Source organism: Pistacia vera, unplaced genomic scaffold (assembly GCF_008641045.1).
Source record: "Pistacia vera cultivar Batoury unplaced genomic scaffold, PisVer_v2 Contig153, whole genome shotgun sequence".
In the NCBI taxonomy this organism is placed as follows: Eukaryota; Viridiplantae; Streptophyta; class Magnoliopsida; order Sapindales; family Anacardiaceae; genus Pistacia; species Pistacia vera.
This window is the reverse complement of record NW_022195608.1, coordinates 188,872-201,787: the sequence shown is the minus strand read 5'-3', so window position 1 is coordinate 201,787 and position 12,916 is coordinate 188,872. Positions and strand designations below refer to the sequence as shown.

The window sequence follows — 12,916 nt, the reverse complement described above, 5'->3', positions numbered from 1 at the left end:
ATGTTACTTTCAATTACAAGACAAAAGTTTCTAAAAAATCCTTTACTTAAAACTTTTAGGAAACAGTGTGGCTTTCCTATGCTTTTCAATCATGAAACATGAATCAGGAAGTAAACATACAATTTTTTTACTAACAGGGACGCCAGTCCATATATTATGGACAGGCGTCCATAATTTTGTTTTAAAAATTTTTTGATTTAAATTATGGACGGGAGTCAATTGTTATTTTCGCATGGACAGGAGTTCATTTAAATTGAACGGTCGTCCAATAATCATGGACGCTCGTCCATGTTTGATGGACGATCGTTCATTCGCAGAATGTTTGTCAATGTACTGCATGGTTGCGTCTACTTAGGTGACACGTCATTCGGTGCAAAATTTCGGTGTAAAACTTCGGTGTAAAACTTCTGTGTCCGTAGCATTATTGTAACAAAAATGCTTGTTGGATCAACTGATCGGGATAAAATAGAGATATATTTGACTTTTCATAAGGTGATTCATGTATACAAAAACATATTTGTCCTTGCTGAATTAAAAGTAAAAAAAATGTTTTAATAGTGAGAGAGAGAATGATTTCAAATTTCATTTAATTCTCTCTCTGTTAAGTCTGAAAATCAAATTCCAATGACATATTTTTAAAACATTGGATTTGTTATTTGATTTGTTACTAAGAACAAATCCAATATTTTAATTTAATTATATGATAGTTATTATACACTTGACTCATGCCAAATTCAATTTCAAACAATATCTTCATTGTTGCCGAAAATTGCTTCTAATACCACATTTTGCTCTCTGGATTCCATAGTTCCCTTCCAAATCAAATAATGAATAATGCTTTCCTTCCAACACGAAAATTAACACTTATTAATAAACAAAACCATATCAAATGAAATATGAACACTTGGATTACAATGGTTGGCTTAATCGAATTTTAAGTTGGCTGTGCATAGATAAAAAAAAATCTCTTGTACAAAATCTATAAACATTCTCTAAATAGAGATCAATAAATATATGAACACTTAAATAATGCAGTAGTGGAGCAACGCATAGCTCGTAGCCCACCATTCATTGCCTAGATAACTTTTAACTATCTATGCAAAAGGATGCGTCACATTCTCTATAGAGATCAATAAATATATTAATATTTTCGTTCATTTTTAAAATTAATATAATCTAATTTTATTAAACAAATACAGAGAAAAAGACTTTTATCATAATGATATGGCATACTCATTCTATACGAGACTTTATACACATAATATTGTATATATAGATATATATAATCATGATTTTTTTATCCAACACAACATTAAGATCAATATACTAAAAAAAAAAAAAAAAAAAATTATCCAGCTTTCTCTTTTTATCCACACAACATTCAGATCAATATATATAAAACATTTTTTATCCAGTTCTATCTATTTTATCCAAACAACATTTTGATCAATTACAAAAAACATTTTTTGTCCAATGGCTATTTTATTACAATATGAACTAGTATATTCATTTGTTGGCAAAAATGAGATAAAAGGTTGTGCCTTTGTATGAAAATGTGTTGAAAATCAGTGTGTTGTAAACGATTCTTACACTTACAATAAGGGATTACACTTAGGAGGCGTTTGGTTTAGGGAATGTTGGATTATTAGAATCTTGTATTATCTTAAAGATTGTTGGGAATCTTTAAAAAAAATGTGTTTGGTTAGTTGAAATGAATTGGTAGGTATGTTATATTAATATGTTTGGTTAGGAGGAATAAATTGGTGAGTATGTTATTTAAATCCTAGTTAGTAAATACGCGTTTTATACGCGAATTATACGGCCATCCGTATAATTCACGTATAAAACGCGTATCCACGTCTTTCTCAAAGAGCTGCCGAATTATTCGCGAATTTTTGAAGTATCCGAATTATTCGCGAATTATTCGCGAATAATTGAAATTGACATCTTTTTCCCGCCCATTTCACACTCCCGCCCATTTCACACTGATTTAACCACTGACATCCATTTGTTTTATTCGAAAAGGAGAATAAAAATATAAAATAATCCTCTCAAAAATTCAAAACTCAAAATGACTTACTGACATCCATTTTCCCACCCACACCTTTACACTTTAAACTCAAAACACATACAAAATCATTTCATATTCTTCAATTATTTTCGTGCTATCTAATAAATTAGATTGGATTGATGATATTAAAATAATAATTTATTGTGAAAAAAAAAAAGTCATATATTATAGGTATAAAATAAGATTTGTGAGACAAAATTTTATTTTTTGATGGATTAATGGGAAGTTAAAATTTGTTGCATTTAATATCATACTTATCAAGTTTTAAATTAGTAAAGAATTATGGCTAAATATTGTGTTTGAGTCTAGAGATTATAATTTGAATACCAGTTATATATTGTATATTTGTGTTATTGGTTAATTGAATACTTTACATTTGAAATACTATATTGATTTTAGCCAGGTAATCCATAAAATTATTAATACTAAGATTGATATTGCCGTATTTTTCAAAACGTATTATTGACAATGCACCGTATTAAACCCGTATATACCCGTATCGTATTTTTTTCGTATCCGAATTTTATAGCCGAATTTTTATAAACGTATTTTTCATTGTTTTCCGTATTATACCCGTAAAATTCCCGTACCCTTTTTTTGCCGTACCCATATTTACTAACTAGGATTTAAATTACTAAATTGCCCTCTTTTTAAATATTAATATAATATTATTTTTATTATTAATTTTTAAATAATTTTTTTTAACCCCCAATATTTCAAAATTAGCTAAAACACCCATGCTTATATAAAACTTTAATTTATAACAAACTCGCCCCAACCACCCTGCCGTCGCCTGCCGCCACCGCAAACCACCGTCGGAAGTCACCAGAAGTCATCGTGAGCAGTCAACCGTGACCGAAAGGATCCGATATGGCTGTTTTTAGCCATATTGATGGCTAAAAAGGATGGCCAAACCCATCAATCTGGTCGAAAATGGCTAGAATAGATCTGGCCATTTTCGGCCAGATTTGCTCCTAGTCACGATGGGCTGCTCACAGCGACTCCTGGTGACTTCCAGCAACTTCTCATGGCGGCCGACGGTGGTTTGGCTGGCGGCAGAAAGTGGGTGGGGGTGGTGGCTTGGGTAAGTTGAAATTTGTTTTGATTTCAAGGGTAATTTTGTCTAAAAAGTTAATTAATTTGGGTGAAATGATAAAAGCAAGATTCATGTAAATAAATTAAAAAATAAGAGCATTATTGTCCTAAAATTTTATTAATAAATGATAGAATTGTAACAAAAAAAAGATTACCCAAATAATCTTACAATACTTAAGAAAATGGAGGTAATCAGATTACCTTTAATATTACCAATAGTAACTACTATTGGTATTTAAAGATTACCGATATCTTATATTACTTGACAACCAAACATGGTAGTCAAATAATATAAGATAACTTAACCACAGTAATCTCATATAACCCCCAACCAAACGCCCCTTTATAACTTTGGGTGATAAAGGTATGATACAAGAAAAGAGCATATACTTGCAATAAAGGATTACACTTGCAACTTTGAGAGATAAAATGGGTACTTCTACATGTTTTTTTTTTTAAAGTAATTTAATTATTACAATAAATTAATTCCTATTTTATAACCTCTATTCTTAGAAACATTAAAGTAATAATTACTTATCTCTCATCCTTTCGTAATGTCAATAGGATAAATTGTTTCCTTAAAAAAAAAAAAAAAGTAGGGTTTAGGGGCCAAAAATAATTTTATTTTACTAATAAGTAAATTTAATTTACCTTCCCAAAAAAGCTTTTGATCCGGATCAATTGATCCAAATTGCACTACTCTTTTTCAAATTATCATATCTTTCATCTGTTAAAATTCTAACTCCCCAAATTCTTTTGCTCCTATTCCCAAAATTTATAAACTCAACGTAACTATGCATGCCAACATCGACTGTTCGATTCTCGGCCTCCTTTATGATCAGGCTATGCACTTTATCAACGGTGACAAATCCTCCGTCTTCACTCTCGAGCTCAAATCAGAATTTTTTTTGTTTGATTTGGAGGAACTGTTCTCGATCGCATTTGCTCAAAAACTTATGGACTAATTTACTTCTCTCACATCTCATCCATCAAAGTTAAAACAAAAAATAACCATATATAGATTGAATTTCAGATTTGAGATGTCTCATTCGTCTAATTAATTTAATTTTAGAACCCTATCTCTAGACATTATTTGATTTTTCTTGAAACACTTGAAATTGAGGCAAGTTTCAGTTTTAGATAGTTGCATCCAACCTTTGTACAAAAACAAGCCCTTTCTTTGAATCTTCAACTACCCACAAACCATCAATCCAATGATTCACACATCCCTCAACTAAACAAAAGATCCTTTGAAACTCCACAACCTATAACTTTTTCAACATGTAATCAATGTTGAGAGCCAAAAGTCATATCGCCCGTACAATCCGACAATTAACAACCACCATAGAACCCACCCAACTCCCCATTTCAGCCATTCAAAATAAATTCAAATACTTGGAGTCAAAACAATTATATGACCAAATACTTCAATTCTACAAACACCAGCTTCACCTCACAGGACTTCATGCAAACACTTTCATTCTTCCTTCAGTTATTAAAGCTTGTTCCCACTCTCACTTCCACCTCCACTTTGGCCTGCAACTTCATTGCTTAGCCTTCAAATCAGGCTCTGATTCTGACCAAGTTACTTCTAATTCTCTCATCACAATGTATGCAAAGTATTCGAAAATTGAATCAGCGTACTTGGTGTTTGATAAAATGCCTCACAGAGACATTATCTCTTGGAATTCCATCATAAATTGTTTTACCCAAAGTGGGTATTATACTTTATCATTGAAAATGCTTAAGCAAATGTACTTTTGTGGTTTTGTTCCAAAACCGGAACTCATTGCTGGCGTTTTATCGCTCGGGGCACAAAGTAGAGACTTGACTGTGGGAAGGCAGCTTCATGCTCTTGTTATAATTCATGGACTAATTGAAGAGTCTGTTTTTTTGTCAACTGCTTTGTTAGACTTGTATTCCAAGTGTGGTGAATTAATGACTGCGTTACGAGTGTTTGATCAAGCGGAAATTAAAAATGAGGTCTCTTGGACTGCCATGATCTCTGGATGTATTGATAATCAAAACTATGGTATGGGGATTGACTGCTTTAGAGCAATGCAGAGAGAAGGGGTTAAGCCTAACAGAGTAACATTACTTGTTGCCTTACTAACTTGTACTGAATTGGATTTTATAGAGTATGGGAAAGCCATTCATGGGTATGCTTATCGTCATGGCTTTGACTGGAATCATCGTTTGTCGTCTGCTCTTATGCATATGTATTGTGAATGCGCAGAGGCATTGCTTCCTGCCAGGATTATATTCGAAAGATCAGAAGTTAAAGATGTTGTTATGTGGAGTTCAATTATTGCAGGCTACTCAAGAATTGAGGATTGTGATGAAGCTATGAAGCTTTTTAGGCGAATGAGAGTGGAAGGACATGAGCCAAACTCAGTTACTTTATTGGCAATGATTTCTGCTTGCACCATTCTATCTTCTCTGAGCCAAGGACTTGGAATCCATTGCTATATTTTGAAAACTGCATTACATTCTGATGTTTTTATAGGGAATGCACTAATAAATATGTATTCAAAGTGCGGTAGTCTTGAGGCTTCGCATCTAATCTTCAATGAAATGGCTTGCAAAGATTGCGTGTCATGGAGCACATTAATCAACAGTTATGGCCTTCATGGTTGTGGTGAAGAAGCTTTGCAGCTCTTGCACAAGATGCTAGAGAGAGGGATAGAGCCGGATGCTATTACACTGCTCTCCATTTTATCAGCTTGCAACCATTGTGGCCTTTACGAGGAGGGGACAAGTATATTCAATAATATCATAAAACATTCCAGAATATCATTAACTTCGGAACATTATGCTTGCTATGTTGATCTTCTGGGGAAGTCAGGGAAGATTAAAGATGCTTGTGAGGTTGTGAGGACGATGCCAATGAAACCGAGTACAAAACTTTTAAGCTCTTTAGTATCAGCTTGTAAAATTCATGGAAGATTGGTTGTTGCAGAAATGCTTGCACATCAACTTATAGAGTCAGAACCTGAGAATGCTGCCAACTACACTTTGTTAAGTATGATTTATGCTGAATGTTGTAACTGGGTTGGTGTAGAAGAGGTGAGGAGTGTCATGAGAGTAAAGGGATTAAATAAATGTTACGGATTCAGCAGAATTGACTAAGACAATGAGTATTCATAGCACCCCAAATTTTGCTGGCAACTTAATATTTATATTGTGCCTCCACCTCCATGATTCATAATATCAACTGTTAAATCAATTAAATTATCGCTATACAACCAATCTAATGGTTGATAACAGATTGATATTGTTATTGAATCAGTTGAACAATAAGATATCACCCCATTAATTTTTTTAAATGATAAGAATTGATAGAATACAAAACCGATAATGGGGCTGATTCACAACATAATCAGGTTTCAGGTCTAAATTTATTGAATAGCATGATCAAAGAGATTAATAAAAATTTAAAAATAATACTACACATACATCATTTCCATACAATATTTCTCATACAATATTACGTGGCAAGATGTGATTAGGTAAAAGTTTAATTTTAACTTTAAATTAGCCAATCATATATTGCCACCTAATGTTGTATAAGAAATGTTGTATGAAAATGATGTATATATAGTATTACTTAATTGGTTGGTGCAGTTAGCAGGACATAAAAAGTGATAACTTTTGGGGTAATTTTAACAAAGTGTCTTTTGAGTAAAAAATCTCTTTTACAAAATTATATGTAACGCAAGTACTTTATCAAATTTATTCTTATTTTAGAAAGCACTTCAAAGCTTATTTCCTTCTAATAGTTATTTTCAAAAACTTCCCCAAGTGAAAAAATGAATTAGTTCCCTGATTATTTGAACTTACTTTAGTTTTTAGTGATTTAAAATACATGATCATTAATAATAAAGAGATTAAGATTTCTTTTTCAATATTATGTTTTATTGATTATCCATCTTAAACTTGATAACAAATTTAGTTACAGATCTTCAAAGGAGAAGATTTTGATCCATTAAAAATACTCCAAAAAAACAAGGACAGTGGCTTCGTTTGGTTCAAAATTTGGGGGTTTTGGGAAATTTTTTTTGAAAAAAAGTTAAAAAAAAGTTGAATTGGACGGATATTACGAGGTAGGATTTATAAATTAATAAAATGCCGCCTATGTTTGTTTTTTTACAAAATACCCCCTATAATAAAATATTAAAAGTTAACAAAAACACCCCTAACCCACCCTCAAATATCCCCAGCCGGCCACCACCACCAGAGGTGGCCGGAGTCGTCTTATCGACGCATGACTGGCTAGATCTTGCCGGTCATGCGGCACTATGACCTTTTCCGGCCAGATCTGACCGTATTTGCTCTCAACGACGGCCAACAAACAGTCATTATTGATGGTCAATGATGACCGTTTGTTGGTCGTCGTGACCGACTGTTACGGCCTGGCCTTTTTCGGCCAGATCCACGGCCGTGGATCTGACCAGAAAAGGCTAGATCGGCGCACTACCGGCCAGATTCAGCCGGTAGTGCGCCATCCTACCAGATTCCGACCATTTTTCGACGGTAGTAGCCGGAATCTGGTAAATGTGGATTGTTGGGGTGTTTTTGTAATTTTTAAAATAATATTTAGGGGTATTTAATTAAATTAACAAATTTAGAGGGTTTAAAAAAAATTGAATAATATTGAAAGTAGTATTCCAAAAAATGAGAGTTTTTAGGTATTTTACTATTTAACTTTTTTGGGAATACTAAGAGTAGTATTCCCAATTTTGAACCAAACGAAGCCAGTATTATCATCCCGTTACATTCGAAGCTCCTCAAACAGTTCAGACTTAAGAAGATTAAAGGTAAACCTGAATTTTCATGTAAATTCCTAGTAATGTACAATTGTACATTATTTGGGGTTTTTATATTTAGATTTCATCCTTAATGCTTAAACAATTCTTTCACAGCCTACTCAAGACCCCAATCCTAACTTTAAGTCTATTAAGACTAACCATAAACTTCATAACCAACATTCATCTGCTGGATTATTACATGAACAGAACATATGTTATGGCTACAATGTGGCAGATACCCTGAATCTTCTGTGCTATCGAGATATTGTCTACAATGTACAAATCTTTAAATTGATTGACTCAATAAGGAAAAGAACAAGGCAGGGTGGGCTTATACGATGCAGTCTCCGCTGCAGACAGCTCCAGCCATATTGTCTATTATGTTAACGAGTATTTCAGACAACGATTGTATATATAACCAATCAATCATGGACTGAGTATATGTTAGACACACTGATGTAGAACCTCATGTTGATTGGATGCATGTACATCTATCGTAGAGAGGTTTTTTTCGTAGTTAACTTGCCTCAACAGTGCTATTTCCATATACCAAGAACAATTATTGGCCAGCATGGATGCTGATGTTCCACTTGCACGGGAAAAAAGAACCAAACTTCATTGTCACTGAAACTAACTTTTAATAAACAAAACAATATCTGTGCACAGATATTTTCCAAAGAACTAACAAGAAAGTTCCAGCACAAATTAACAGCATTTTTATTAAGCGCATTAGCTACTGAAAGGTTCATCTGTCCAAAAATTATTCATATTCAAAACAAATGGAAGCAGAAGCTTAACTCTTTCAGTATCAGCCCAGCATGCATTACTGCTACTAGCAATTCGTGAAATTGCAATCGACATCCAAGTCTTCACACTTCCTGTATGTCTCGAATATAGCATGGTCCATTGTTGAAATAAAGCAAAACAATATCAGGGTGACATCTACTGAAGCTGAATAGGTCTCCAACTGCAAGGGAATAATTCTAACTTTTACTGGCCGAGTAAAACTGAACCAGGTCAATTACAGCAATTAAAAGTCCCAACTTATATTTACATTGCATGCTTTGACAGCAAAAAATTTAAAAAAAAAAAAAAAAAAAATAGAAATCAGATTTGTAAGCAGAAGTATTCCTACATCACCAAAAACATTTATGCCACTTGTTACAGGAAGCATTTACATAACTGTTAACTAGTTTGTTATCTCCTCACTTAGCATGGCATAGACATGACAAATCAGCATCCCCACTATACTACACTGTTATCTTCATTTCTCAAAGTTACTATACTAGAATTTTCTGAGTTGCAATTTTTTAACTGTCTTATTCTATCAATTCATAATATATACAAATTAGTCAAAACAAATCAAGCAATAAGAAGTTTGGTCCCCCAATAACAATGCCTACCAAATTCATTATCATATGAGATTCGCAGTAACACAGACAATTTCAGCTTTTTTCATACTTTGGGCATAAAGAGTAATAAATATATTTTGGAAGATTTAAACTGATAAATGATTCTTTATAATCTTAATGATTACTATTATTAGTAAAAGGGTATTGACTTGATACCTTTTCTTATTTAGTGCCAAGGCAAAGAAAGAGCTAAGACGTACATGTTCCAGGTCAGTTTTTAGCAGAAACACAAACATGTTTCCAAAAACCACAAAAAAGAACATCCTAGCAATTTTTTCACGAAGCTAGTAAACCAAAGTAAACCAATCTGTAATGCAATTGGTATTGAATGTTGACACAACAACTAACAACTAATGAGCTGTTCTTTCAGTTAAATTAATGAAGCACTTTGACAGAAAAGCAACTGGAACAGGAGATAGAGGATGTCCATTTCAAGTCAAATAATCCTAAGAGCCAGCTACAACACTTTTAAATAACAAGACAGAAGATACCATGATACCTCGTACAAAAAGAAGATGAAACCCATAAGATAATTGGTAGTTTCAAGATGGGTGAGGTGGATAATAAACTGACTAGCAAGACTTTTGAAGACACAAATCTAAAGGACCAAATATTGAATATTCAGAAATTTTCCCATAATTCCATGCTCTTCTCTACATAGAGTTCCTATGTATCTGTAACAATTGAGACAGGGACACTGTCCCACAATTCCATGCTCTTTCTCTACATAGCATTCCTATTGAGAGTGCAATTTTCCAATTATAACAGTCCATGTCAAAAATTCTCAATAGAAACATAATAAGTATTAATGAAGTTTATATTCGAACTTGGGGCTTTTAAGGCTAACAACATAAGACCAAAATTTCTCACCACTCCAGGGGCATTCTATGACCATGATCTCCAAACAGCAATCACAAAAATTTAAACAAAAACCATGGTTGCTATCACTCAGACATGACTTGACAGAACATTACATAACAGATGCAGATAAACTTCACAGAACTTGGCTCACAACCAAATAGAAAACCATGTAGTCAAATGATTCATCACTGCAACTTCACAAGAACATTTGTGTATTTATTTTACAAACTACTGTTTCACATCTCAATACAAAACAAAGAACAAGGATATAAAATTACCTTATTACGTTTATGAAGATGAAGCTTTAGTTTTGTCACTTGAAGCAGCAGCAGTATTTGCTGATGGCAGTACATAGATTCGTGCTTTCTTAAGAATTTCAGCAACAACCCAATTCTTACGCTTGCTCAATGGCCTAGAAGGATCCAACTGAACCTGCAAAACCCCAAGATGATAAACACCAAGTAGAACTCAATCAAGTTCAGCAACAGAATGAATAACAAATATGATAGAGATTAATACTCACTCGGTCACCAATGTTGCATTGATTGTGCTCATCGTGAGCCATGAACTTGGAAGTCCGCTTGACATAACGTTTATACTTCTTGTGATGAAACAGTCTGTCCACCGCCACCACTACTGACTTTTGCATCTTGTTGGAAACAACCATTCCCACCACTGACTTCATTTTGTAAACACTTTAAATCTCCCAAACCTAAGTCAGATTTTATAGTCATTGCTACTAGGGATTTCATTTTGTAAACACTTAAAATCTCCCAAACCTAAGTCAGATCTTATGGTTGTTGATATTAGGGATTTTAGTTGCAAACAAGAAAAAGAATAATAAAATCTACTTCCTGATAAACATAGAGACAACTAATCACACTATAATCTAGTCAACAAATTAATTAAATAAAAAAAAAAAATTTGCCGGAACAATTAAAAAACGTGAATTCGTGAAACGATAGATGAATAACTTTATAAAAAAGAGATTACCGGTAGCGGCAGCCGAGGCTGGTGACGACGGCTGAAGCAGGTGAAACGACGTAGTTTAAGAAAACAAAACGAAAATTACTGGTGGTGGTGGAAGACGACAGCTCCTTTTGGTTGGAAGAAAGAGGTTCAGACTTCAGAGAGTGTTTCAATTGGGTCAAGCGTGTGAGGAACCCTGTAGCCTAAAACCCTTTAGTTTCTGTCAAAGGTCAAAACAAAAGTGTAATGCTACCGTTACGAAGGTTGCGCACTAAATTTGTGCATCTAATAACGTGACGAAATATTAATCATTTATTTATTATTAATTAATATTAATCAACGGTCAATAATTTTACCACTTCATTAAATGTACAGATTCGGTGCGAACTTTTGGTGGCTCTATCATTTTCCAAAACAAAAACCCAACCCAGTCATCTTTTTTAACCTTTTTACACGGTAAGACTATAATACCCCTCAATATCTTTATTATTATTATTATTGAGATTATTCCATCTGCAGTTTTAAGTTTAATCAATTTTAAAAAAAAAATTGTAAACTTAATTTCAAAATTGCTTTGATTTTCTAAACGGATAATGTTAAATGTAAAAAAAAAAAAAAAAAAAAAGATTTTTAAATTGTTATTGTATATATAATGACAAAAATTGACCTTTTTTTTCAATATAATTATTAAATTTATTATAAAAGTATTTGATAAATATTTAAAAACAAATAATTTATTAACGTAAATTATAATTTTTTAAAAATGAAATAAAATTAAAAAATAGAGAGTCGGTGGAGTGTCCTACACACAGTCGGCATAAAAATAAAAAAATGAGAAGTGTTAATCTTATAAAAACAAATACAAAGGGGGCATACAAAGACAATCTCTACCCTTGATCTTCATGATTTCTTTCTCTCTCTCTTTCTTTTTTTCCGTTTTTTTCTTTGTTTTTTCTTTCACTTTTTAGTCTTCTTTATATAAAATCTTTGTAAGGATAGCATTTTTTTTAAAAAAAAATATCCCCTCAAATTACCAAAAATTATATGAAAATATTTCATTTTATAAAATTAATTTTATTGTTACCTTTATACACAATAACTAACTAAACCGATTGATTTTGATGGAATCAAATTGGATGCATGCATAATTAATTAAAATCAACAAAGAGAAACAAATAAATGACATAAACAATTTTAAAGTGGTTTCACAAGTTCAAACTTAAGTCCTATTTTTTGTTATCTTATTGATACTTTGAATATAAAAATAAGCTTAAATTCGTTAAAATTGATAACCTCTTGCAATGAATTTTTTTAGGGTATTTATACATAAATTTGATAACTATTCATAGAGAGGTTATAGAGATTATAGCTCAATCATTTGAAGTTAATCCAACAAGATTAACTCAATCACGTTAAATCAAAATTACATGATGATTTGTGAGGTAATTATCCATTTAACTCACCATAACAAACTTAGTTCGCTGCTTCACTTTCTCAAAACTATCACTGATTTCGAGCTTATGGTAAACTCTCGCGCAACAAATTTTATAACACCATTAAAACTCGAGAAATTATTGGTAACTCTGTTGAACTTTAGAGTTTAGAAACTACAACGGGGACCACGTCCCATTAATTTGAGTCATCAAGTTAACAAAAAGGTAAATATTAGAAGGAAGTGGCAAAATTTGAAATAGAAGCAA

General features: G+C 32.6%; 2 protein-coding genes across 3 annotated transcripts; one reads left to right on the top strand and one right to left on the bottom strand.

The window, feature by feature from the left end:
• The first annotated feature begins 4,374 nt into the window (after positions 1-4,374).
• Positions 4,375-6,295, top strand: LOC116124595 (pentatricopeptide repeat-containing protein At4g31070, mitochondrial). Its single transcript, XM_031410327.1, has one exon. It carries the CDS (start codon positions 4,457-4,459, stop codon positions 6,293-6,295), a length of 1,839 nt encoding a protein of 612 aa, XP_031266187.1. The 5' UTR covers positions 4,375-4,456.
• Positions 6,296-8,667: 2,372 nt separating this feature from the next.
• On the bottom strand, positions 8,668-11,386 carry LOC116124579 (30S ribosomal protein S17-like). Of its 2 annotated transcripts, none has more exons than XM_031410306.1 (4): positions 11,241-11,386; positions 10,771-10,970; positions 10,526-10,679; positions 8,668-8,941 (listed from the first exon to the last, which is right to left on the bottom strand). In XM_031410306.1, the coding sequence occupies exons 2-3, from the start codon at positions 10,930-10,932 to the stop codon at positions 10,536-10,538; spliced, it is 306 nt and encodes a 101-aa protein (XP_031266166.1). In that variant the 5' UTR covers positions 10,933-10,970; positions 11,241-11,386; the 3' UTR covers positions 8,668-8,941; positions 10,526-10,535. The 2 variants fall into 2 exon arrangements, with proteins under 2 accessions (XP_031266166.1, XP_031266165.1); XM_031410305.1 differs by having other exon boundaries at positions 10,771-10,959.
• Between the last annotated feature and the right edge of the window lie 1,530 nt (positions 11,387-12,916).

Bases quoted from the DNA above. Each gene is read 5' to 3' on its own strand.
- LOC116124595 (XM_031410327.1), top strand. From the start codon at position 4,457: ATGTTGAGAGCCAAAAGTCATATCGCCCGTACAATCCGACAATTAACA.
- LOC116124579 (XM_031410306.1), bottom strand. From the start codon at position 10,932: ATGAAGTCAGTGGTGGGAATGGTTGTTTCCAACAAGATGCAAAAGTCA. The intron at 10,680-10,770 runs GTGAGTATTAAT...GGGGTTTTGCAG, and splicing joins AATGCAACATTGGTGACCGA to GTTCAGTTGGATCCTTCTAG.